This window comes from Malaclemys terrapin, chromosome 21 (genome assembly GCF_027887155.1).
Source record: "Malaclemys terrapin pileata isolate rMalTer1 chromosome 21, rMalTer1.hap1, whole genome shotgun sequence".
Taxonomy (NCBI): Eukaryota; Metazoa; Chordata; order Testudines; family Emydidae; genus Malaclemys; species Malaclemys terrapin.
In genome coordinates this window covers 8,063,397-8,086,898 of record NC_071525.1, presented here as the reverse complement: position 1 = coordinate 8,086,898, position 23,502 = coordinate 8,063,397, and the positions used below count along the sequence as shown (strand labels likewise).

Here is a 23,502-nt window from a genome sequence, read left to right as displayed (position 1 = left end):
CCATGAGGAGATCCCGGCTGGGTGCCAGCTCCCGGCTCGCCCTTCCCCTCCCCCTCTGCAGCCTGCTGCTCGGGCGGGGCTTTGCCCACTCCGCTGGCTCCCTGGCGTGGCCCCTCCTCGGCCAGGAGGGGTTGGCATGGGAGCCTGGCCCGCGCCGGCCCTACCTGAGGAGGGGGTGAGGGGCGTGAGGGGCGTGGCGATGAGGCCGTTGGGATTGATGGTGGCCATCTGCTGCATCTGGACGGCCGCCATGGTGGCCATGGGGTTGAGGTAGGCGGAGTGAGCAGCGACCAGGGCTGCCTGCTGCTGCATTAGCTGCGGGGGGAGAGAAAGAGACGGGGAGGTCAGGGGGGTCAGGGGACATCCGCTGGGCTGCTGGGGGGATGGGGGAAGGCCTGTCTGCAAGGGCACAAGGACTGGGGGGGACATGCCCCGCTGTCCCGGCCCCTCCAGCTCTGCCGGTGCCCCTCAATCCTGACCCACAGCCTCCTGCTGTCCCCGCCCTGGGCTCCCCCCATCCCCCAGCTCTGCCTGTGCCTCTCAATCCCGACCCGCAGCCTCCTGCTAGCCCAGCCCTGGGCTCCCCCCATGCCCCAGCTCTGTTGGTGCCCCTCAATCCTGACCCACAGCCCCCTGCTAGCCCAGCCCTGGGCTCCCCCCATCCCCCAGCTCTGCCGGTGCCCCTCAATCCCGACCCGCAGCCTCCTGCTAGCCCAACCCTGGCCTCCCCCCATCCCCCAGCTCTGCCGGTGCCCCTCAATCCCGACCCGCAGCCCCCTGCTAGCCCAGCCCTGGGCTCCCCCCATCCCCCAGCTCTGCCGGTGCCCCTCAATCCCGACCCGCAGCCCCCTGCTAGCCCAGCCCTGGGCTCCCCCTATCCCCCAGCTCTGCCAGTGCCCCTCAATCCCGACCCGCAGCCCCCTGCTAGCCCAGCCCTGGGCTCCCCCCATCCCCCAGCTCTGCCGGTGCCCCTCAATCCCGACCCGCAGCCCCCTGCTAGCCCAGCCCTGGGCTCCCCCCATGTCCCTGCTGAGAGCCCAGCGCCCACGTCGACAGGGAGCCCCTTACTGCTTGGGTGTAGGCGCTGTAGGCCCCAAACTGCAGGGCGATGGGGCTGAACATGCCCAGCTGGTTGGCCACCTGCTGCATCCGGCGCAGGCCCCGCTCCTTCTCCGTGTCGGCGAATTTCACCACAAGGCTGGAGGAGGCGCCCTGGGAATGGAACCCCCCCAGGGGGACTAGTGAGACAAGCAGGGCACAGTGACCCCCCCACCCTGCCCCGTCTGGCCCCCGCCCCCACTGCCTCAGCCAGCCAGGGTGACCCACAGGCCCCGGCCCTCCTTCTGCAGTCTCTGTCCCTGGCAGCCTCCTGGGGAGCGTGCGGGGGCAGGCTCCCCTCCTGTGTTAGGTACCTGCTCCAACTCCCTCCCCCGCAAGCCTGGGATGATCTCAACCCTCCTCAGGTCATAGGGCCTAGTGGATAGAGCACCGGCCTAAGCGTCCAGACAGCAGGGTCTCTTCCTGTCTCTGCTGCCCGACGAGCTTGGGCAAGTCACTGCCCCCGTCCATGCCTCAGTTTCCCCAACTGTTGAATGGGGCTAATGATCCCAACCTCGTTTGCAAAGGGCTTTGGGGTCTATGCATGAGCAGGGCTTGGGATCGGAATGACACGGGGGCGGGGCAGGAAACGAGCTGCCCGTCCTGCCCACGTTTTCGAGATTCGGAACAATGTTCCCCGCCCCGACTCGGGGTGAAACGTTGGAAGAAATGTTCCTTTCGGGGCAGTCGAGACGTTTGGTTTCTTGGATCGACGGATTTCCAGTTCACTCCGACGCGCTCACACCGCAAACGCCAAAGTCGCCTCGACCCAGAAAACGGGCGGTTTTTCACCGCAGGAACGTGGAAGAGGGACGTTCGGACACTTCCCCATCATCATTTTCCCACGTGGAGAAACTGGTCCCAGTCCAGCTGTTCCCACGGCAACGGGGTCGCCCCGTCAGCGTTTTTCAACTAAAAACCGTTTTCTCGGAACATTCCCGACTGGCTCTCGAGGCCGCAGTGGCGAGCTCGGTCCATCAGGGGGCAGCAGAACCTCAGGCATCATTCACGCCCCCTGCCCTGGCACCGAGCTGGGTCCCTTCCAGGTGGCGAGTCTAGGGTGGGGGCTGAGATTTGGAGCTGTCCAAATGACAGGGTGCGAGAGGCAGAGGGGCTGGAGATCCTTGGATAGGCAGAGGGGGTCCTGCTGCCCTGCCGGACCCATGCCTCGGTGCTCGCTGCTGTGCGGCCCATCTGGTGCCCGACTGAGGCTGCAGGGGGGATCGGAGGCCTGGAGGCAGGAAGGCCCTGTGGGGACCACACAGCCCATGCCCCTCGGAGTCCCCAGGGGATGGGGGTGTTGGAGCAGAAGAGGCCTGGGGGGTGTCTACATTCCCAGCCTGGGCAGACAGACTCGCGCTAGCTGGGCTTCAGCTCAGCTGGCATGCTGGGGCGGCGATTCAGACTCTGGAGTCCCCCTGGTCCCCCGGCTCTGAGCTCAGGTGGCGGGAGCCTGCGTCTCTGTCAGAGCCGCGACCTCCACCCGGCTGGCAGCGCGCTGGCTTGGGCCACACTGGTGCAAATCCGTCCACCCGCGCGGGCTGGCTCCCAGCTGCAGGGTAGACGGGCCCTGGGCGTTCCCAGGACGCTGCCGAGGAGCCCGGCCCTGTCCCCGGGGACAGACAGACAGACCCGGCATGGTTCTCCGACATGGTGGGGGGGAAGGGCTCAGAGGGGCCTGGATCTAACCCCGCAGTGTCTCAGTGGGCAGGGGGACCACGAGTACCATGGGGGGCGGGTCCAGCCGGGTCGGTGAGTGCCCGGGGGTGTCCAGCCAGGTCGGTCAGTGCCCAGAGTCTGCCCTGGGAGATGAGGGTTCTGGGGCACTGGGTCTAATGCTGAGCTCCCCACTCAGGGCCATGCCAGGAATTGCCCCCTCTCAGCCCCCCCCCGAGTGCCGGTGCGCACGACCGGGCCTTACCGGCAATGTCCGGCTGCCATGCAGCGTGTTGATGGCGGCCTGAGCCTCGGCGTGGGTCTGGAACTTCACGAAGGCGCAGCCTGGGGGGAGAGAGTCAGTGCAGTGGGGGGGAGGGGCAGGGCCTGAGCGCGCACAGACACCCTGAGTGCACCCCCATGAGCGCACAGACACCCCGAGTGCAACCCCCTGAGCGCGCACAGACACCCCGAGTGCACCCCCTGAGCGCACACAGACACCCCGAGTGCACCCCCCTGAGCGCACAGACACCCCGAGTGCAATCCCCCGAGCGCACACAGACACCCCGAGTGCACCCTCCTGAGCGCACAGACACCCCGAGTGCAACCCCCTGAGCGCGCACAGACACCCCGAGTGCACCCCCTGAGCGCACAGACACCCCGAGTGCAACCCCCTGAGCGCGCACAGACACCCCGAGTGCACCCCCCTGAGCGCACAGACACCCTGAGTGCAACCCCGAGTGCACAGATACCCCGAGTGCACCCCCCTGAGCGCACAGAAACCCCGAGTGCAACCCCCTAAGCACACAGACACCCCGAGTGCACCCCCCTGAGCGCACAGACACCCCGAGTGCAACCCCCTGAGCACACACAGACACCCCGAGTGCACCCCCCTGAGAGCACAGACACCTCAAGTGCAACCCCACGAGCGCGCACAGACACCCTGAGTGCAACCCCCTGAGCACACACAGACACCCTGTGTGCACCTCCCCGAGCGCGCACAGACACCCCGAGTGCACCCCCTGAGCGCACACAGACACCCCGAGTGCACCCCCCTGAGCGCACAGACACCCCGAGTGCAACCCCCTGAGCGCACAGATACCCCGAGTGCACCCCCCTGAGCGCACAGAAACCCCGAGTGCACCCCCCCGAGCACACACAGACACCCCGAGTGCACCCCCCCGAGCGCGCACAGACACCCCGAGTGCAATCCCCCGAGCGCGCACAGACACCCTGTGTGCAATCCCCTGAGTACGCACAGACACCCCGAGCGCACCCCCCTGAATGCACCCAGAAACCCCGAGCACGCACAGACACCCTGAATGCACCCCCCCTGAGTGCACAGACACCCCGAGTGCATCCCCCCGAGCGCACACAGACACCCCGAGTGCAATCCCCCCTGAGTGCACAGACACCCCAAGTGCATCCCCCCGAGCGCACACAGACACCCCGAGTGCATCCCCCTGAGCGCGCACAGACACCCCGAGTGCACCCCCCTGAGCGCACAGACACCCCGAGTGCACCCCCCCGAGCGCACACAGACACCCCGAGTGCACCCCCTGAGCACACACAGACACCCCGAGTGCACCCCCCCGAGCGCACAGACACCCCGAGTGCATCCCCCCGAGCGCGCACAGACACCCCGAGTGCACCCCCCCGAGCACACACAGACACCCCGAGTGCATCCCCCCGAGCGCACAGACACCCCGAGTGCATCCCCCCGAGCGCACACAGACACCCCGAGTGCATCCCCCCGAGCGCGCAGACACCCCGAGTGCATCCCCCCGAGCGCGCACAGACACCCCGAGTGCAACCCCCTGAGCACACACAGACACCCCGAGTGCACCCCCTGAGCGCACAGACACCCCGAGTGCACCCCCTGAGCACACACAGACACCCCGAGTGCATCCCCCCGAGCGCGCAGACACCCCGAGTGCACCCCCTGAGCGCACAGATACCCCGAGTGCAACCCCCTGAGCACACACAGACACCCCGAGTGCACCCCCTGAGCGCACAGACACCCCGAGTGCACCCCCTGAGCACACACAGACACCCCGAGTGCATCCCCCCGAGCGCGCAGACACCCCGAGTGCACCCCCCTGAGCACACAGACACCCCGAGTGCACCCCCTGAGCGCACAGACACCCCGAGTGCAACCCCCTGAGCACACAGACACCCCGAGTGCACCCCCCCGAGCGCACAGACACCCCGAGTGCAACCCCCTGAGCGCACACAGACACCCCGAGTGCAACCCCCTGAGTGCACAGACACCCCGAGTGCAATCCCCCGAGCGCACACAGACACCCCGAGCGCACACAGACACCCCGAGTGCACCCCCCTGAGCGCACAGACACCCCGAGTGCACCCCCCTGAGCACACACAGACACCCCGAGTGCACCCCCCTGAGCGCACAGACACCCCGAGTGCACCCCCCTGAGCGCACAGACACCCCGAGCGCACACATGTTCCCAGCTGCCCCCCCTCAGAGCCAGGCACGCCTGTACACATGTGCCCTCCCCTGTCTCCACCCATGCCGCACACAGCTGCCCTCCTCCGCCAGCGCTGGCAGGGCCCCTCTTAGCCCTGCATGCTCGGCCCTGTCCAGCCCCCTTCGCCCCTGGAGCGGGACCCAGCCATGCAGCGGGCAAGGGTGGCAGGCGAGCAGCGGGTCTGGGAGGCAACATTGGCTGAGGGACAGGCCCAGTGAGCTCTTGCCTGGTCCATGCCAGTGGCGGGGATGGATCCCTACTGCGCAGCCAGGGAGTGTCACTCAGGACAGCCACAGGGCCCCGGGGTGGTGGTGGGATTACATGGGAGAAACGGGCAGGAACCCTCAGGGGCCCCCATGGCCAAGCTGCATCTTCCCTGTAGCACAGCACCCCCCTACTGCCCCCGCCCCGCTCCTGCAGCCCAGCGCCCCCTACTGCCCCCGCCCCGCTCCTGCAGCACCGCGCCCCCTACTGCCCCCGCCCCGCTCCCTGCAGCACAGCGCCCCCTAGTGCCCCCCCGCCCCGCTCCTGCAGCCCAGCGCCCCCTACTGCCCCCGCCCCGCTCCTGCAGCCCAGCGCCCCCTACTGCCCCCGCCCCGCTCCTGCAGCCCAGCGCCCCCTACTGCTCCCCCACCGCTCCTGCAGCCCAGCACCCCCTACTGCCCCCCGCCCCGCTCCTGCAGCCCAGCGCCCCCTACTGCCCCCGCCCCGCTCCTGCAGCCCAGCGCCCCCTACTGCCCCCGCCCCGCTCCTGCAGCACCGCGCCCCCTACTGCCCCCGCCCCGCTCCCTGCAGCACAGCGCCCCCTAGTGCCCCCCCGCCCCGCTCCTGCAGCCCAGCGCCCCCTACTGCCCCCCGCCCCGCTCCTGCAGCCCAGCGCCCCCTACTGCCCCCGCCCCGCTCCTGCAGCCCAGCGCCCCCTACTGCCCCCGCCCCGCTCCTGCAGCACCGCGCCCCCTACTGCCCCCTGCCCCGCTCCTGCAGCACCGCGCCCCCTACTGCCCCCCGCCCCGCTCCTGCAGCACGGCGCCCCCTACTGCCCCCCCACCGCTCCTGCAGCCCAGCGCCCCCTGCTGTGCCCCCTGCTCCCTGCAGCACAGCGCCCCCTACTGCCCCCGCCCCGCTCCTGCCGCCCAGCGCCCCCTACTGCCCCCACCCCGCTCCTGCAGTACCATGCCCCATACTGCCCCCCGCCCCGCTCCTGCAGCACAGCGCCCCCTACTGCCCCCGCCCCGCTCCTGCAGCCCAGCGCCCCCTACTGCCCCCGCCCCGCTCCCTGCAGACCAGCGCCCCCTACTGCCCCCGCCCCGCTCCTGCAGCCCAGCGCCCCCTACTGCCCCCCCGCCTCGCTCCTGCAGCACAGCGCCCCCTACTGCCCCCGCCCCGCTCCTGCAGCCCAGCGCCCCCTACTGCCCCCGCCCCGCTCCTGCAGCACAGCGCCCCCTACTGCCCCCCCGCCTCGCTCCTGCAGCACAGCGCCCCCTACTGCCCCCCCGCCTCGCTCCTGCAGCACAGCGCCCCCTACTGCCCCCGCCCCGCTCCTGCAGCACAGCGCCCCCTACTGCCCCCGCCCCGCTCCTGCAGCACAGCGCCACCTACTGCCCCCCGCCCCGCTCCTGCAGCCCAGCGCCCCCTAGTGCCCCCACCTCACTCCCTGCAGCACAGCGCCCCCTACTGCCCCCCGCCCCGCTCCTGCAGCACCGCGCCCCCTACTGCCCCCCGCCCCGCTCCTGCAGCCCAGCGCCCCCTGCTGTGCCCCGACCCGCTCCTGCAGCACAGCGCCCCCTACTGCCCCCCCACCGCACTCCCTGCAGCTCCCCCTCTGCCATAGGGGCAGGGCCAGCGGCAGAGGCCCCGGAGCGGCACTCACCTTTGCTGGTGCCGTCTGGCCCCCGCAGCACCGTGCACTCGTCGATGTTCCCAAAGGGCTCGAACATTTTCCTAACGTCCTCGTCCGTCTGCTGCTTGCCCAGCATCCCCACAAACAGCTTCCGGTCTTCTGGCAGGGAAGAGGCAGTGCTCAGTGGGGAGCCGGGCCCATTCGCCCCCCACCCTGCCCCGCCCAGGACTGGGGGGGGGTGTCGGTCACAGAGCACGTGCTGAGGGCCAGACGCCTCCTCTCACCCCAGGCTGGGATCCTGGTGCCAGGAGCCAACCACGAGGTCCAAGCCTGGTGCCATGATGGGCGGGCCCCGGTGGTCCTGGATGGGGGGTGAGGTCTGTAGGGGGCGCTGGAGAGCATCACAGCTACACTTGGCTGGATCTTTCCATCCCTAGGGCCTAGGCTGCTGATTCGTCCGCCTGGCCTTAGCTCTGTGTCTCCAGACCCCGCCCTGTTTGTCCATCCATATCCTCAGATGCTAGAATGCTGATGGGTCTGTCTTTCTGTCTCCCTAGACCCTGGCTGATCGATCTATGTATCCACCCCCTCCATGTCTATCTATCTATCCATCTATCTATCCCTCTATCCCCATACACCCCCTCTATCTATCTATCTATCTATCTATCTATCCCCATACACCCCATCTATCTATCTATCTATCTATCCCCATACACCCCATCTATCTATCTATCTATCTATCCTCATACACCCCATCTATCTATCTATCTATCTATCTATCTATCTATCTATCTATCTATCCCCATACACCCCATCTATCTAATCTATCTATCTATCTATCTATCCCCATACACCCCCTCTATCTATCTATCTATCTATCTATCCCCATACACCCCCTCTATCTATCTATCTAGCCAGCCCCCTGCTATTTGCAAGGAGCACTGTTAGCCCTGCCCTGAGTGGGGAAAGCCCCAGTGAGAAATCCTGGGAATGTGAAGGGGGGGGACTATTGGAAGACACCCTCCCCCAGCTGATCCTAGCTTTGCTCCCCAGAGACTGTTTGGGAGGCCCGGGGTCAATGCTGGAAGGGGGAGGGGTCTGTCGGGGCAGGGAATCACCCCTTTGTTCTGATGGGGGTTTAACCAGCGGTAGCTGGGGGGGTCCCCCTCCCCACGCTCGGCGGGTACCTCCTCTGCTTTCGCTGTCTGCTGGCTTCACCTGGATCGGCCGGTTCATCTGCAAGGGGGAGAGAAGGGAGAGGCATTGAGGACGTGTGCAGGCAGCCCCTGGGGCTCAGAGCGTGGGGCGCCACCCCCCCAGAGATGGAGCCATCCAGCAGCTAGACCCCACACACCCCCAACAATGAGGCATGAGCCCCTCTTAGAGAGAGAGAGAGGGAGAGCCTTATCCCATCATACAGAGGGGAAACTGAGGCACAGGGTGTGTCTGTGATTTGCCCATGGTCACCGGGTATGTCAGAGCCCGGATTAGAACCCAGGAGTCCTGATGCCTAGTCCCATTAGCTATAACCATTAGATAACACACCCCTCCCACAGCCAGGAATGGGAACCCAGGAGTCCTGGCTCCCCTTTATTTAGTGTGAATTTGATCCAGTGGGAGATGCACACCTGATACCTGGGAGAGCCAGGCCTGCACAGCACAGGGCCAGTTTCCCTACCTATTGCCACAGCCCTGCCCTGGAGGGGCCCCAAGGACAGCTCGGTTTGTAGCCAGCCCAGGAGTGGCCTCTCTGCGGTGGCTGCCAGCCAAGCACCTGTCCCTGGCTACTGACCTGAGACTCACCAAACAGCCAGGGTTGGAACTGAACTGGGGGCAACGGCCCCGTGTCCCCATTTCCCGAGGCCCCAAGTCCCCTGCCCTGGGGCCGGATGAGAGCCGGAGCCCCCTGGAGGGGAAAGGCTCCATGTCCCATTCCCAGCCCCCCTGAGCCAGCCAGTCCCCCCCCGTCTGGGGCCGGAGCAGTCCTGGTCACCTAGTGGGGAAGGGCTCCAGAGCTGGCCTGGCCTGGCTAGACACAAGCTGGTGGGGAAGGAGTATCCAGCAAAAACCACTGACAGAGAGCGCCCCCTAGTGAACGCCCCACCCCGCTCCCTGCAGCCCAGCGCCCCCTAGAGCCACGCTGGGGCTTTGGGTCCAGCACTGACTGGGAGGGGACAGCGCCCCCTGCCGAGCCCTCCACCCTGCTCCCTCCTGGAGCAAAGCCAGCCGGCAAGGGGAGGGTTAAAGCAGAATCGTGAGATTAACTCAGCAGGGCGCTGGGACGAGTTCTGTAAAAGCATCTGTAATCATATTAAAGGAAAGCAGCAGCTCGCAGCAGAGAGAGCGGAGGGGAGGCAGCCCCCCCTCCACTGCAGGGTAATACCATAACCCCCACCCCTGCCCCCAGCACGTGGGGTGACTAGATAGCAAGTGTGAAAAATCAGGACACCTTTTTCCGCAGGGTGGTGGTGGCACAGTTGCATATATAAGACAGAACCTTTAATATCGGGATGCCTGGTCGCCCCACCAGCACCGCCCGGAGCAAGGGCATCTGGGAAGAGAGACACCCCACAGCCAGCGGCCGGGGAGCCACTGCACCAGCAAAACCCCAGGGGCGACCGTCGTCTCCAGACGCTGGGAAGTTTGGGGGCCACAACGTGAGGGTCCCGCTCCTGATCCCGAAGGCGGGTGGGCGCCATGGCCAGGCAGGGGAGCAGCCAGAGGCCCGGGGTTGACATGGCAAGGCAAGAACGGAACCCAGGCGTCCTGTCTCCGAGTCCAGCAGCCCGGGCACTGGCCCACCCCTTTCTCCCCACGCTCCTGGCAGTTCGGCCGTCCATGGAGGTGACTGGCCATTGCCTTCGAGAGAGAAATTTAGGCCCAATTGACAATACGCCAGGAGGCCACATTGAAACCGTAGGGGTCCGTGTCTGTTCAGACAGCTGTCAATCAGGGCTAGCCCCCCCGATCTGGGCTCGTCACCATGGCAGCTGAGCGGTCATCATCTTTCCTATATTGACCCTCCCAGCACCCCTGAGAGGCAGAGCAGGGCTCTTATCCCCAGTGTACAGATGGGGAAACTGAGGCACCAGTAGTTCGCTGCCTCACCTGATTGACTTTTGAGGATCTGGCCCAAGGTCACGCAGGGAGTGGGTGGGACAGTAGGGATCTGAACTCACAAGAGCTCTAACCACTGGGCCATCTTTCCTCCCATCCATCCTTCCCTAAGTCATTGGGCCCAGCTGCCAGTGGCCCCAGCCCCCCGTTTACCTGGAACCACGTGCAAGTTCCAGCACTGCCCCGCTGACTGAACACAGGGCTGGTGTGAGCAGGAACACAACTTATCCAGGAGATCAATAAGAAAAAGGCTCTGGATTTGCTCGCTAGCCATAGGACCCGAGGGCACCTGTTCTTACAGCTCCCACGCTCCCAGCCTGGTCAGAGGCATGGGCAGGCGGAGGCATTGCCAGGATGCCAGCGTGGCTATTTGGCCCCAGGTTGGGTCTGGGGGATGGGGACTGCAGGCCGCGGGGGCGATGCCTGATGTTGCAGCATCCCGGTGCCCTGTGATGCAGCCGGCATTTCTGGCAGGGCATTGCCCACCCACTCTGCCTGCTCTTTGCACCTTGTGTCTCTCCAGGAAGGACATACATGGTGGGCGGGGCTGGGGGGGGCATGGATCCCACCCAATCAGTGTAATTAAAGCCCTGCTCATTGCCCAGTGGATTGATTATTACTAAGATACTGAGCTCTATTGATCAGGCAGAGATGGTGTGTATGTGCATCCCTCCGTCACGCTCGGTCGGCCTCCTCAGCAAAAAGACTGAATCGAGCTCCAAAGCAAACGCTGTCTCACCGGCCGACCCAGCGCAGGCTAGACATGGGCTGTCTGGCAACCTCACCCCCAGCCCTTTTCAGATCAGCCGGGCTCTTTATCTGCCTGCTGGCTCTAACTGTCTGTGGGCTCCACCTCTCCCTGTCATATCTGTCCATCTCGTCATCCATCCATCTCCCCACCTATCCATCCACCTGTCCTTCCAGCCAATCCATAACTGTCCATCCAGCCGCTAATCTAATCTCTCCAGCCATCCATCTCGAAGGCACATATCTCCCTGGGAAGTGTCTAGCCAGAGAGCCCAGCTCCCTGTCCAGACACTCCTCACAAGCGGCCTGTCAGTCACTGCTGTTTTAGGAGCAGGTAAACCCGTCGGACACAACCCTCTGCCCGCCCAGCAAGAGAAAACACGCCCCAGCTCTCCTGCCCTGCATCTTCCTTCACAGCCTCCCGCCTTGCTTTGTTGCCAGGTTATCTCTGGTTGCCACAGCAACCGGTGCCACATGGGGACCGCTTTTTCCTCTCATGGTAAAAAACCAACAGGGTCTGGCAGCATCCCAAGGAGCTGGGGCTTTTCAGAGTGGCGTGGCGCCCTGAGTCGGGCACGCACGCTGGCAACCGGGCACACGGGCCGAGCCCACAGAGGGGCAGCGTCCCTGAGTTTTCAGGCCCATTTAGCGCATCGGGAATGTGGTCCTGGCAGGACAGACCTAGAGATTAAAGGCCTCGGCGTATGCCTAATGCCAAAGTTCCCAGGCCGCCCTCCCACCCTAGCTTTTATCCACCTCGAGGGGGCAAGAGGGCAGCTTGGTTCCCCCTGAAGCCCTCTGGGCAGGTCTTTCTTTATTCGAACGTGCATGACGGTAGCATCTGGATGCCTCAGCTGAGCACAGCCCCTGCCCCAAAGAGCTCGCAGCCTGAATAGACAAGGGGAAACTGAGGCACAGATTGGGGAAGGGACTTGCCCACAGTCACCCAGCAGAGGTGGGAATAGAACTCAGCTCTCTGAAGTGCCAGGGACATGCCCTAATCACTAGGCAACACCACACCACACCACGCTTCCTCCTGAAACTGGGGTGATGGGGAACCAGATAGAGACAGGCCCACAACTCCCATTTCACCAGGGCTGGCACCACTGCCCTGAGCTGGATTTGAACCGGATGTGTCTGCTGCTCTCCCCCAGGCAGGGTTTGGGTTCTCTGGGAGTACAGGGCCCAGAGCTGAGATGCAGCCACCTCTGGGGTGGGGCGGCTGCTTATGGAGAGAGCATATGGCCCAGCATTGAGATGCAGCCACCTCTGGGGTGGGGCGGCTGTTTAGACAGGGAGCCCTTACCCATTATAACACCCTTGTGGCTGGGATGTGGACACCCTCCCCATGCCAACCACCAGCCCCAGTGAATCACTGCAGGGTTATGCTCCACGGCGCATGGGGGCATAGCCCCATAGAGACATAGAGGTCGGTCCCCAAGCAGCCAGCCAAAATCCCCACTCCTGGTGCCCACAGAGACTGACTACGGGTAGGGCATTGGGGGTGGGTGTCTCTGGAGGTGAGGCTGGGGGGAGACGTCGGCCAGGGCCGTCCAGCTGGCCTTGTCCTCCAGCGCTGGGGCTGCCGATGGCTTTGGCAGGACGCTGAGCACCTCAGCCACGCTAGATCTGCTGAGTCAAGACCCAAAGCCATGCCGGAGACCCACCAGCACAACACCGCCGGCGGGGGCTGGTGCTGCACCCCGGGGAGCTGCTCCCCGAGCCGGGGTCGGCCTGTGGCTGTACAGCCCGGGCAGCCAGCTAAGGTGCAGGCCCTGAGCCCCATTGCATTGTGTCCTGTCCCGGCAGCTGCTTTTCGCACCCTCCCAAGACCAAAGCATACGGGGCTCTGCACGAGCAGCTCTCCGCAGGCCGGCATTGTGGGGCGCCGCTAAAGGGGTCAGGGCAGTGGGGCGGGGCTATGCGAGCCTCCATAGCTGGCGCTCTTGGCATGAATCAGCTGATTAGCTGTGGGCTTTACAACGAGCCGGGAACTCGGGGGCTGACGAGGAAGGGGAATTAATTGCAATAACCAGGGATGTCCCTGCTCAGGCGTCTCACGTCACAGGGAAGGCTCAAGGCCCAGGTTGGGGTTTTGGGGCGCCCCACCCCACACCCCGCCCCCCCCCACGAGCCGCGTCGCTTTCTGCGTCCATGACAAAGTCATCGCAACCTCACCTCGCGGGGCCGTCACGCCAGGGGGAGAAAAAAGCAGCAGATGCCCGGTAACCATGGCAACCAGAGAATATGAACCATGGCAACCGCCCACTCATCCCCAATTTACCCACTGCGTTACCTAGTAACCACGCTGACATCACCATTTATCTTTATAAACAACCCCAGGGTGGGGGGACGATTTGAGCAAAGGGGAAGAAAAACAAAGGGTTGGGGGGGAGGGGGTTAAAATCTCCAAAATATTCAAGTGGGAGGTAGAGGGGGAAGTCCCAAGGGGAAAAGGCAGAAATACCCCCCCCCAACCCCGCTAAATAGCCATCCCCTGGCAGCTGTTTATAGAGGCCTCCCTCACCTGGTGCTGAGATGCAGCCATGTCTGGGGTGGGGTGCAGGGGCTGCTTATAAAGGTACCAAGTACCCTTCACCTGACAGCAACATGCAGCCACCTCTGGGGTGGGGCATGGGGAACTATTAATACTGGGCTCCTTTGCCCAGCACTGAGATGCAGCCACCTCTGGGGTGGGGCAGCTGTTTATATAAGGATGGCTCACCCAGCTCTGCTAGACGTCTCTGGGGCGGGGCACAAGGCCTAGGTGCCCTTTGCCTGGCACAGAGATGCGGCTGGCTCTAGGTTGGGGCGGGGCCTATATTTAACCCAGCAACACCCTGCCGTGCACCACCCTGGATATATTTGTGGCTGGCGCTGGGCCCAGCCACCCCAGAGGGTCACCGGGCTGGCGCTCAGGATCTAGGCAGCTGAAGCCAGAGCCCTCCGATACCGCAGAGACCATCAGCATCTTTGGAAGTCCCTTCCAATGCCCCCGTCGTGGCAGCCAGCCCCCGCACCGGGGCAGTGCCCGGCAGGACAGGCATCGTGCTGGGGCACGGGCACGGGGGCTCACCCAGGGCTTCATTTGTACTGAAAGATGCACCGGGGCTCAGCCAACCCTGGCAAGCCCTGCAGTCTCAGGGGCCCCCCTCTGGATGCTGGCGCCAGTGGGGGAGCCCCTCTGTCCTTGGGGAGCAGTCCCAAGGGCACAGGAGAGGCCAGGCAGCTCCCCCCGCCCCCAGCTGCTGGAATCAGCAGCACGGTGAAAAGGAGCGTGGCCCGGCCGCGCCTCCGGACCCTGCCAGTGCCGCTTGCTTGGGGGATTGTGCGGTGATTACCCACACCCCTGTGGGTGATAATGTCCTTTGGCCACCTGGGGTGGGGGGCTGCTGGCCACACTGCCTGGCCTGGGCTTCAGACAGCTTCTATGTGCAGGGGGCGGGAGGACACTGCTCCTGCCTGGGGGACTCCCAGCCATGGGCCAGTGGGCTCCTCAGGGTTAATTTAACTGGGGTGGGGCCTAGAGAGAATGAAAACAGGGCCAGGCTTAGCTCCTCCTCCCCTTCGTTGGCAGGAGACACTTGGGGGGAGGGAGGGGCAGGGGGTCCCACTAGGGGCTGGAAATGGGAGCCAGGCTCCCAGGGTCGCAGGGGCCTGGCGGGAGCTGGGCGGTGGCGTCCCGCGACGCAGGACCCAGGTTCGAATCCCGGCATGGACTGGCTGAGGCCTGGTGCCGCTAGGGGTCCAGGCTGCCTGTGTGACTGACCTGGGGTTTGAGAGAGACTCTGGCTAGGCCAGGCAGCAGCTCAGACTAGCCAGCCGGAGCGGTTCCCTCTACTCTTCGCAGCTAGCTCAGGGGAGAGCCAGCCCAGCAGGGCCCCGGTCTCTGCTCACGAGCCAAGCCACGGCTCTCTGACCAGATCCCACCCGGCCAAGCCTTGAGATCCAGGACTGAGCCAGCGTCCTAACAGCTCGGCTGGCGCAAAGCGGCCCCTGTTGCCACCAGCTGAGGAGCTGGGCCCCGGCGTGGCCAGCACCTGGGAGCCGCGAGACGAGGGAGATGCTAAAGGAGAGGCAGCTGGGGCTAGTGGGGAGGGCACTGGGCTACGAGCAGGATGCCTGGGTTCAATTCCAGGACCGACACTGACCACAAGCAAATCATTTCTCCTCTTTGGGCTTCAGTCTCCCCTCCCACTTGTGTCTATTCAGCCAGGGAGCTCCAGGTCTGGGCAGTGCCCGGCATGACGGGGCCCTGATCTCAGTTACTCTGGGTCTGGGCAGCGCCCGGCACGACGGGGCCCTGATCTCGGTTACTCCGGGTCTGGGCAGCGCCTGGCATGACGGGGCCCTGATCTCGGTTACTCCAGGACTGGGCAGCGCCCGGCACGACGGGGCCCTGATCTCGGTTACTCCAGGACTGGGCAGGGCCCGGCACGACAGGGCCCTGATCTCAGTTACTCCGGGTCTGGGCAGCGCCCGGCATGACGGGGCCCTGATCTTGGTTACTCCGGGTCTGGGCAGCGCCCGGCACGACGGGGCCCTGATCTCAGTTACTCCGGGTCTGGGCAGCGCCTGGCATGACGGGGCCCTGATCTTGGTCACGGTTTATGACAAACTGATGATAAACCCCTGAACAGAGACATGCAATGGGGTAATTGTTGCTATGCTGCCAAGACCATCCCCTCTGTAACTAGGGCAACTGGCTGAGCGACGGTTGCCATGGTAATAAATGCCATCCTAGGATGGAGCGCTTGGCACAGGAGACTCGGAGCCGGCGGCTGGGTTCGAGGAAGTGCTGGGCAGTTTCATGGGCGTTAGCTACACACTCCCCAGCTCTCCCGCGTCGGGGCGTGACCCCACCACTGCTGGGGCCAGGGAGAAATGTGCTTCCCTTCAGCCCCCAACCCCATGCAGAACTGGCAAGCTGCCCAGGTGCATTGTGGAACCATGGGGGCATGGGCCACTGCCCGGGAATCCAGATTTGAGAGCCTGACGCCCTCAGCCAGGAGGGGAAAATTCCCCGTTCCCTTATTAACCAGAGAGGAGAGCGCAATGATTGTACTGACCAAGAACCCTCTAGCGAGCCCGTCACTGTTCGAAATGAAAACCCCCAAAGCGCTACATACCCCGAGGAGGGGAAATAAATTAGGGACTGGCCCTTTGGGGGTTACAGCTTTCAGCCCATCCCCTCTGAGCCCCCGAAGGGATTGCACAGCTCCATACTGGATACCACCCCAGCCCAAGGCACCATGTGCTCCCCTATGCTCCGTCATTGGCCTGGGAGCCCGCCGGTGCCGCTTGCAGGGAGGGGATCCTTGGGGTTTTCCCAGTCCCCTTGTTTGCACAGTGGTGTCTTGAGCAGGAATGGGACTCGTGACCTGGAGGCAGACAGTTCTGAGCTGCTATGCACAAAAGCAGAGGCCCCAGTCACTGGGCAATCTCAGAGCTGCCTCGCCAGCCTCTGAGTGAGGGTGGAGCTGGGTGGCTTGGCCTCCTCGCGGGGGCGGCTTTTGGCCAGCGCAGGCCGGGCGGAGGACGTGCCAGTGACTTGATCCCCCTGCCCCCCAGATCAGAAGGCAGCTGTCTAGGAGCTGCCTGTTCTAATCCCACCCTCCAAATCCCACCTGCCCCTCCCGCCTCGCCTGGGATTTACCACGCATAAATCCCGGGATTATCCAATCAAAGCTAAAGCTCCTTAGGTCCCGGCATGCAGCGCGAGCCCCGTGCCGGATGGCAGTGGTAACGCCGTCTGGCTGGTGGGTTCAGGGACCCGATCCAGGGGAGGGGCGAGTGGTGGCTCCAGGAGTGAGAGTTGCCAGCAAAGCTACAACAAAGTGAACCAAGATCAAGTGATCCCGGGGGAGGATCCCAGCAGATCCCAGCAGATCCGCCTGGATCCTCAGCCCCAATGAATCTGAACCCAGACTCCAGATCCCAGGCCACCCTTTGTCTGGAGACATGGTTCAGCGCTCGGGGGGGAATTGTGGTGGGAATGGGAAGTGGTTAGCGCTGGCCGGGGAGAGGCGTCTGGGGTAGAAGAGCTGTGCAAACTTCCCATGCCCCAGCTCGGCCGGTGCCCCTCAATCCCGACCCGCAGCCCCCTCCTATCCCAGCCCTGCCCCCTCCCCAGCTCTGCCGGTGCCCCTCAATCCCGACCCGCAGCCCCCTCCTATCCCAGCCCTGCCCCCTCCCCAGCTCTGCCGGTGCCCCTCAGTCCTGACCCGCAGCCCCCTCCTACCCCAGCCCTAGGCTTCCCCTCCCCCAGCTCTGCCGGTGCCCCTCAATCCCGACCCGCAGCCCCCTGCTAGCCCAGCCCTAGGCTTCCCCTCCCCCAGCTCTGCTGGTGCCCCTCAGTCCTGACCCGCAGCCCCCTCCTATCCCAGCCCTGCCCCCACCCACACAGCTCTGCCGGTGCCCCTCAATCCTGACTTGCACCAGGGCAGGCGCTGGTTACAGGAATTGGCCATCGGGAAAACCCCAGTGCAGCTGCCAGGCAGCACACCACCAGCCAGTGCATTAGTGGAAACGGAGCCAGGAACGAGCCCACGTGGCCCCAGCCCCCATCCCATAGCTGGGGAGGGGGCCAGCCGGGCGGGAGATAGGAATGGGCGTGAGTTAAGGTCCCATGGCTCCCCCGCATCACAAGCCGGCCGCGCTGGGAGCTGCTTCCGCCCCGGATCCCACAGAGCTGTGGTGGGAAGGGGACTGTGAGCCGAGTGGGGGCTGGCCAGGTGTGGGGGCTCAGGGGCTGCACGGGGAGAAGATGTGAGGAGTGAAGGCTAGGGGGGCATGTTAGGGAGTGGGAGGGCATCTGGGGTGCAGGATATTTTGGGACTTCAGAAGCTTCTGGGGTCAGAGGTCAGCAGTGTCAGGCTGTTGGGGAGGGGGTCAGAGCTGCCCCCTCTCCCTGGCCCAATTTCCCCCTGATAAGGGGGTCATCTGCTGCCCCCCCAGCTTGGCTGCGGGGGAGGGGAGCAGGTCCCCCAGAACCAGTGATCGTGGGAGTTACAGATCCCTGTACATATCCTAGAGCAGAGGGCTGGGAGCCAGGACTCCTGGGTTCTATTCCCAGCTCTGAGGGGGGGAGTGGGATCCAGTGGTTAGACCAGGGGGAGCTGGGAGTCAAGAATCCTGGGAGTGGAACATGCTCAAATGAGACTGCCATGTACCTCTGCCCGGGCACAGGGCCCCGCGCGGCCGCCAGCCCTCCCCCCTCGGCGGCCACTCGAGAAGCAGACCTGGCCCCAGACACACACACAGACTGGCTGGCGTCGTTGCTCCCAGATGTTGCGGGCGAGTCCCCCCCCCGAAAGGCCCTGGGCTTTGTTAGCTCAGCCGCCCCCTGTCCCCGGTGCACCTGTCCCGCAGCCCATGTTTACCTGGCAACGAGTCATTATCTGCCTGCTGGTTACCTAGCTACCGGGCTCCTGGTGTCCACGCCCCGCCAGGAACAGAAGGGGCTATTTATAACCCAGCTGGGCACCCGCAGCCTCCCCAAACAAAAGGCAACCTGCCCGTGCCAGGTCCCTTCACCCACCGCTCCCATAGGCTGCGGTGACGGGCACATCTGCCACCCACTGTTCAGTTGAGCCAGGGCACTGCCTAGCAGGTGGCACCAGGATATGGCAGTCTCTCAGGCAGGGATGCCAACCAGGGGACCAGTCAGTGCCCAGGTGGGCTCAGGAGATGTGGACCCTCCAGCTATGATGTGGGCTGAGACCCAGCAAACTCGAGTGGAAAGACTCAGCAGGACGCTCCTGGTCCCCAGAGCTCGGTCCTGGAGGGTTCCATCCGCTTGCCCGCATGTGCAAACGCACACGGATCCCCTGCACGTATGCACAAACACACACGCCTCCCCCGGCACATGCACACACCTCTCCTGCCCTCCCACAAACGCACATGCGTGCACGTGCCCTCCCTCACAGACACACACACGCCCTGCAGGTGCCAGCACGCGCCTCCGCTCGTACGCAGGCGCAAAGGCATGCAGCATCCCTTTGCACACGTGTGCCGCACACGCGACCAGGCACCTGCATATACATCCCCACACGCATACAGGTGCAAATGGTCATACATGTACCCCTGCATGCATGTGCATCCTTACATGGGCACAGCTTGCTTGCACACATAGTGGTTATAGAGACCCCCCTGCAAGGACTGAAAATTCAAGCCCTTCCTCCCCCAGCCAGCACACAGCCTCTCACCTATGACACCCAGACCCGGGACCACCTGCCCTGGGAGAGGGGGCGGCGCCAGGCACCCTGACCTGCCCGGGCAACAGCTGCCGGGCCAAGGAGGGGGGGGAGTGCCTTTAAATCAACCCAAGAGACAGAGAGCGAGACAGGAACAATAAAGCTGGTGCGATGGGGAAAGGGACAGGATGGAGAAGAGGTGGGGGATGGAAGAGGGGTGGGGGGGAAACAGCAGAGCAGACCCCTGCAAACGGGGGGACACACACACACACACACATCCCACAGCCTTTACTAGGGAAAAGTGTGGCAGATGCCCCGCTGGGATCCTGTGGGTTAGAGGGTGAGGGGAGGGTCTGGGAGGCAGGACTCCTGGGTTCCGTCTCCAGCTCTGGGAGGGGAGTGGAGTGGAGTCTAGTGGTGAAGGTGGGGAATGCTGGGGGTGGGGGGATTGGGAGCCAGGACGCCAGGGTTCTATCTCTAGCTCTGGGAGGGGTGTAGGTTCTAGTGGGTAAAGCAGGGGGGCTGGGAGGCTGGACTCCCGGGTTCTGTCCCCTGCTCTGGGAGTGGAGTGAGGTCGAGGAATTACAGACGGAGGGAACGGGAGCCAGGACTCCTGGGTTCTACTCCTATTTCTGGCAGGTGAATGGCATCTAATGGTTAGAGTGGGGAGCTAGGAGTCAGGACTCCTGGATTCTCTTCCCAGCCATGGGAAGGGAGAGGTGTCTAGTGGTTAGAGCGGGGTGTGTGTGTGTGTGTGGGGGGGGGCTCTAAGCACAGTATGCAGATGCCACCTTGATCCCTATCATTGTCCTGGATTCCTCCCCACTTGGTATTTCACAACCCCTCCTGCCAGGGTCTCGGCCTCCCTCCCCTCCCCCACAATAAGCTGAGGTCTGCAGAGGGAGAGCGACCCAGAAGCCTGGTGCATGGAGCCTAGAACTTGGGGTCTAGAGACGAGCACTGACTCCAGGGTCTGTCTCGCCTGTGGGGTCATCATTCACACCTGTGCAAAGCAGGTGTCCCGTTGCTCCCAATGTGCGAGGGGGGGGGCATTTGGGCTGGGCATTGCTTTACACCCCCTTTGCACACTCGAAATGATGGCACAAGAGGGCAAAGGGGGGCACAGTGCAGAGCCAAGATGCCAGTGTCTGGGGGGAGGGGGGGATTAAAAACCCACCATCTCTCTCCCTCCCTCAGGGACCCTACGGTGTGGGGGCTGCTCCCTGGGGATCACGCCCTGCAGCGGGACAGCGGCCACAGATGCACCAAGAGGAGCACCCTGTGATGGTCACCATCTTGGCTGAAACACCTGGGCCTGAGCTAGCGCTAAGAGCAACCTGCGTAGCTGGGGGGGTAACAACTCCCATCGCCTGTGGGTCAGCCCAGCGGGGACCCAACCGTGACACACAGTCACCCCAGGGTTCCGTACGCACACCTGCTAGCAATGCTACGCACTAAATCCCCCCCACATTCACCGAGACACACCCAGCGGCCTGGGCTAACAGACGCACCCTGAGAATCCAATCCCCGCCAGACACAGAAAACACAGACGCACACACACTCGGAGCAGCTGTAAGATGTAGGCAAAAGACGCACACACGCTAAAAACACGCATGTGATCGCATGCCACGTGCCTTGATTCCCCATCGCCCTGCACCAGGCCCGGCCACTTACCCCAAATGGGTGTAACACATGGCGTTTCATGCCTATTTTGCACAGGTGCTAACACACGGGGCAGGGCAGTGTTGACTTAAAGTGTGTTATAACAGCTAAAAGCTACAGAGAACCGTGTCCGTGCCTGACACACAGAGTCACACACACACACACACACACACACACACACACACACACACACACACGGAAACACACACCCAAAGGCTGCTCTCCCAGCTCCATGGCTACACACTCCAATCCCAATCAGACACAGGCGCACGCGGCAATCCACCGGCACATAAAGGGCCGGGGAAGAAAAGCAGGTGGCGAAAGGGGGCGGAAAAAACAGAATAAAGGGAATCTCCGGAGACAAAGCCCCCGCTCTGCAGCATCTGCTCCCAACATTCAGAAGGGAGGAGGCAAGAAACAAAGTATCTGGCCTCCTCCCTCCCCAGGCAAAATACACTTGGATTCTGTGTTTGTGCGGTGGGGGGGGATGAGGGGAAGCTAGTGGACGGGGGGAGGACAATCAGGAAATGTCGCCCTCTCTTTCGAGCGTGGCACAATGGGGTGGGAAGATGTGGAGGGAGCAAATCCACTCCCGGTGGAGCTGGTGGCTTGGTGGGAGATGCCCGCGAGGGTTGCTATGGAGATGCCAGGCAGCCTCGCTCCTCCCAGCCTGGCGCCGTGGGTCCATCAGGCTTGTTTTTCCCACACGGAGGCACGGAGGGGCGTTATTATTTGCCCTGGTTGTTCTCCGAGGGACGGGAGACCTTCCTCGGCCGCGCCCTGGGCATCCCGGGCACTTCTCAGCCAGCTCCTGCTTCCCTGCTAGTCCCCCCTGCAGGGCGTTGCTCCCGGGCAGGGCTGGGGTCCCCGGTTCACCACCCCCCATTCACGGAAGGGAGGAAATCTCAAGTCACCCTCTGTATGGAAACCGCCCCCCTCCTGGACATGGGGAGCCAGACTGGGGGGTCAGGCCTCCAGGGCGGGGGGAGACCTTCGGCCTTTGTGACTTTCCATCAATAAGCCAAGGCAACGTGGCCTGCTCAGCTGAGGTCCTGGACCCGGCTGTTGACAGGCCAAGCCCCGTCACCATCTGGGGGTCCAAAGGAAGTCGGGGCTCTGCTCACCGCCTGCCTGGGGTTGGGGAGCGTCCCATACGGCTCCCTGGCTTCCCCAGGGGTTGGCAGTCCCTAGAAGGGTTGGCATCACACCCAAGAGAGGATCGAAAGCCCTGGGGCAAACTAGGCCTCAGTTCTGTCTTTGCGAGGCCCCCACCCCTGGCATATTGGCGCCTTGCCCAGCCTTTAGTGCACGGATCCTCATGCCGCTCTGTGGGGCAGGGAAGGGCTGTTGTGCACAAGGGAGTGGTGGCCCAGAGAGGCCCAGATCCTCATCGGTGTTTAGAACCAAGCTGCCATCCAGAGGCCCTAACAAAGGGACGGCGTCTGGGCCCCAACGGCTTAAAGCCCTTGGGACCGCATCGGGGGGGTGGCCGGCAGGATCAGTGGCAGATGCGGGGCAGTGGTGGGGAGTTAGACGCCTCAAGACCTTTGAGGATCAGGGCCCTGGGGACTTGCACCAGGCAGTCTGGGATTCAGGCCCCGCGGCCTCTGAGGTGTCTGACTCTGTTGATATCCGAGTCACCCTGGGCCAGACACCCGGACTGGGAGACACCAGGCTAAAGATCTTTCCTGCAAGGACCCGCCAAAGCCCCCAAGAGCTCAGCCCTGCCAAGGACCCCCGAGCATTGGATCCCCAGGGAGCTGGAAGAAGGAGGGGGACAAGCCGCAGCCCCAAAGGCTACTGCGGGAGGGAGCATGAGACCAGGCAGAAAAATGGAAATCCTGAGCAGTGCGGGGCACCTTCCTCTACCACCAATGCCATTGAGGGGGCTCCTTCGTGGATCAGCCAGGTCCCCGGTGTCTTTACCTCCCACCCGTTCCCCGGACACCCCAGGGAAACAGCAAGTCCTAGAGGCTGGGCCTGTTTGGCAGGGAAGACAGGACACGTATTGCTACAGGACACGGAGGCGTGGAGCTCCCATTTGACAGCTGTCATATTAAAGTGATTGAGATCCGCCAAGCCTGCTCCTCGGCGCACATTTGCGTGTGGTCCATCAGTAGCAAATTTCCCATCAGTCAGAATCCTGACGCATTTTCAGACGCGCCCAGCCTGGGTGCACCAAGCTGGCGGAGGGCAGGGGGGAAGCTGCAGGCAGCCTCCTGCTAATTCTCTGCACTGCTAGGTGCCCAAGCAAAGGGCCACGTCTCCGCACGAGCCCCCAGTTCTGAACAGCCCCCCACTAAGCCGCTCCCCCCTACCGGGAGTCAGGACAGTCAGCTCTGGAAGAGGAGTGTGATACAGCTAGGCAGGGAAGTGTGAGTCCAGGACTCCTGGGTTCTATACTTGGCCTGGGGGGAGTTTGTTTTCACTGCTAGGTGTCACTGGTTCAAAGCCCTGCTCTGCGCAGACTAGCTGGCGGTGCTGTCAGCGGCTTGGTGGCCCCTGAGTGAAATGAGTTTGTTGGGCCTCAGCACCAGACTCTGTCCCCTAGAAGTGGGGGTCCCTGGACTACTTCTGTGCCTGGGACCACACACAGGCCTTTGCTCTCTATGTCTGCCAACCCGGCACCCAAAATGCTCCAAAGCCCATTCAAACCAACTGGCAGAGCCCCAGGGCACAGACATCCGCCTGGCACCAT

At 63.7% G+C, this 23,502-nt stretch overlaps 1 protein-coding gene across 3 annotated transcripts in view; it reads right to left on the bottom strand.

Moving 5' to 3' along the window:
- Positions 1-23,502, bottom strand: part of CELF3 (CUGBP Elav-like family member 3) — a 47,682-nt gene that overhangs the window by 11,171 nt on the left and 13,009 nt on the right. For all 3 annotated transcript variants that reach the window (XM_054011434.1, XM_054011436.1, XM_054011435.1), the window contains 5 exons: positions 8,271-8,319; positions 7,114-7,242; positions 3,020-3,099; positions 1,069-1,212; positions 165-315 (listed from right to left, as the gene is read on the bottom strand). In XM_054011434.1, the coding sequence (XP_053867409.1) occupies positions 165-315; positions 1,069-1,212; positions 3,020-3,099; positions 7,114-7,242; positions 8,271-8,319 (553 nt within the window). The remainder of the gene's footprint in view (positions 1-164; positions 316-1,068; positions 1,213-3,019; positions 3,100-7,113; positions 7,243-8,270; positions 8,320-23,502) is intronic.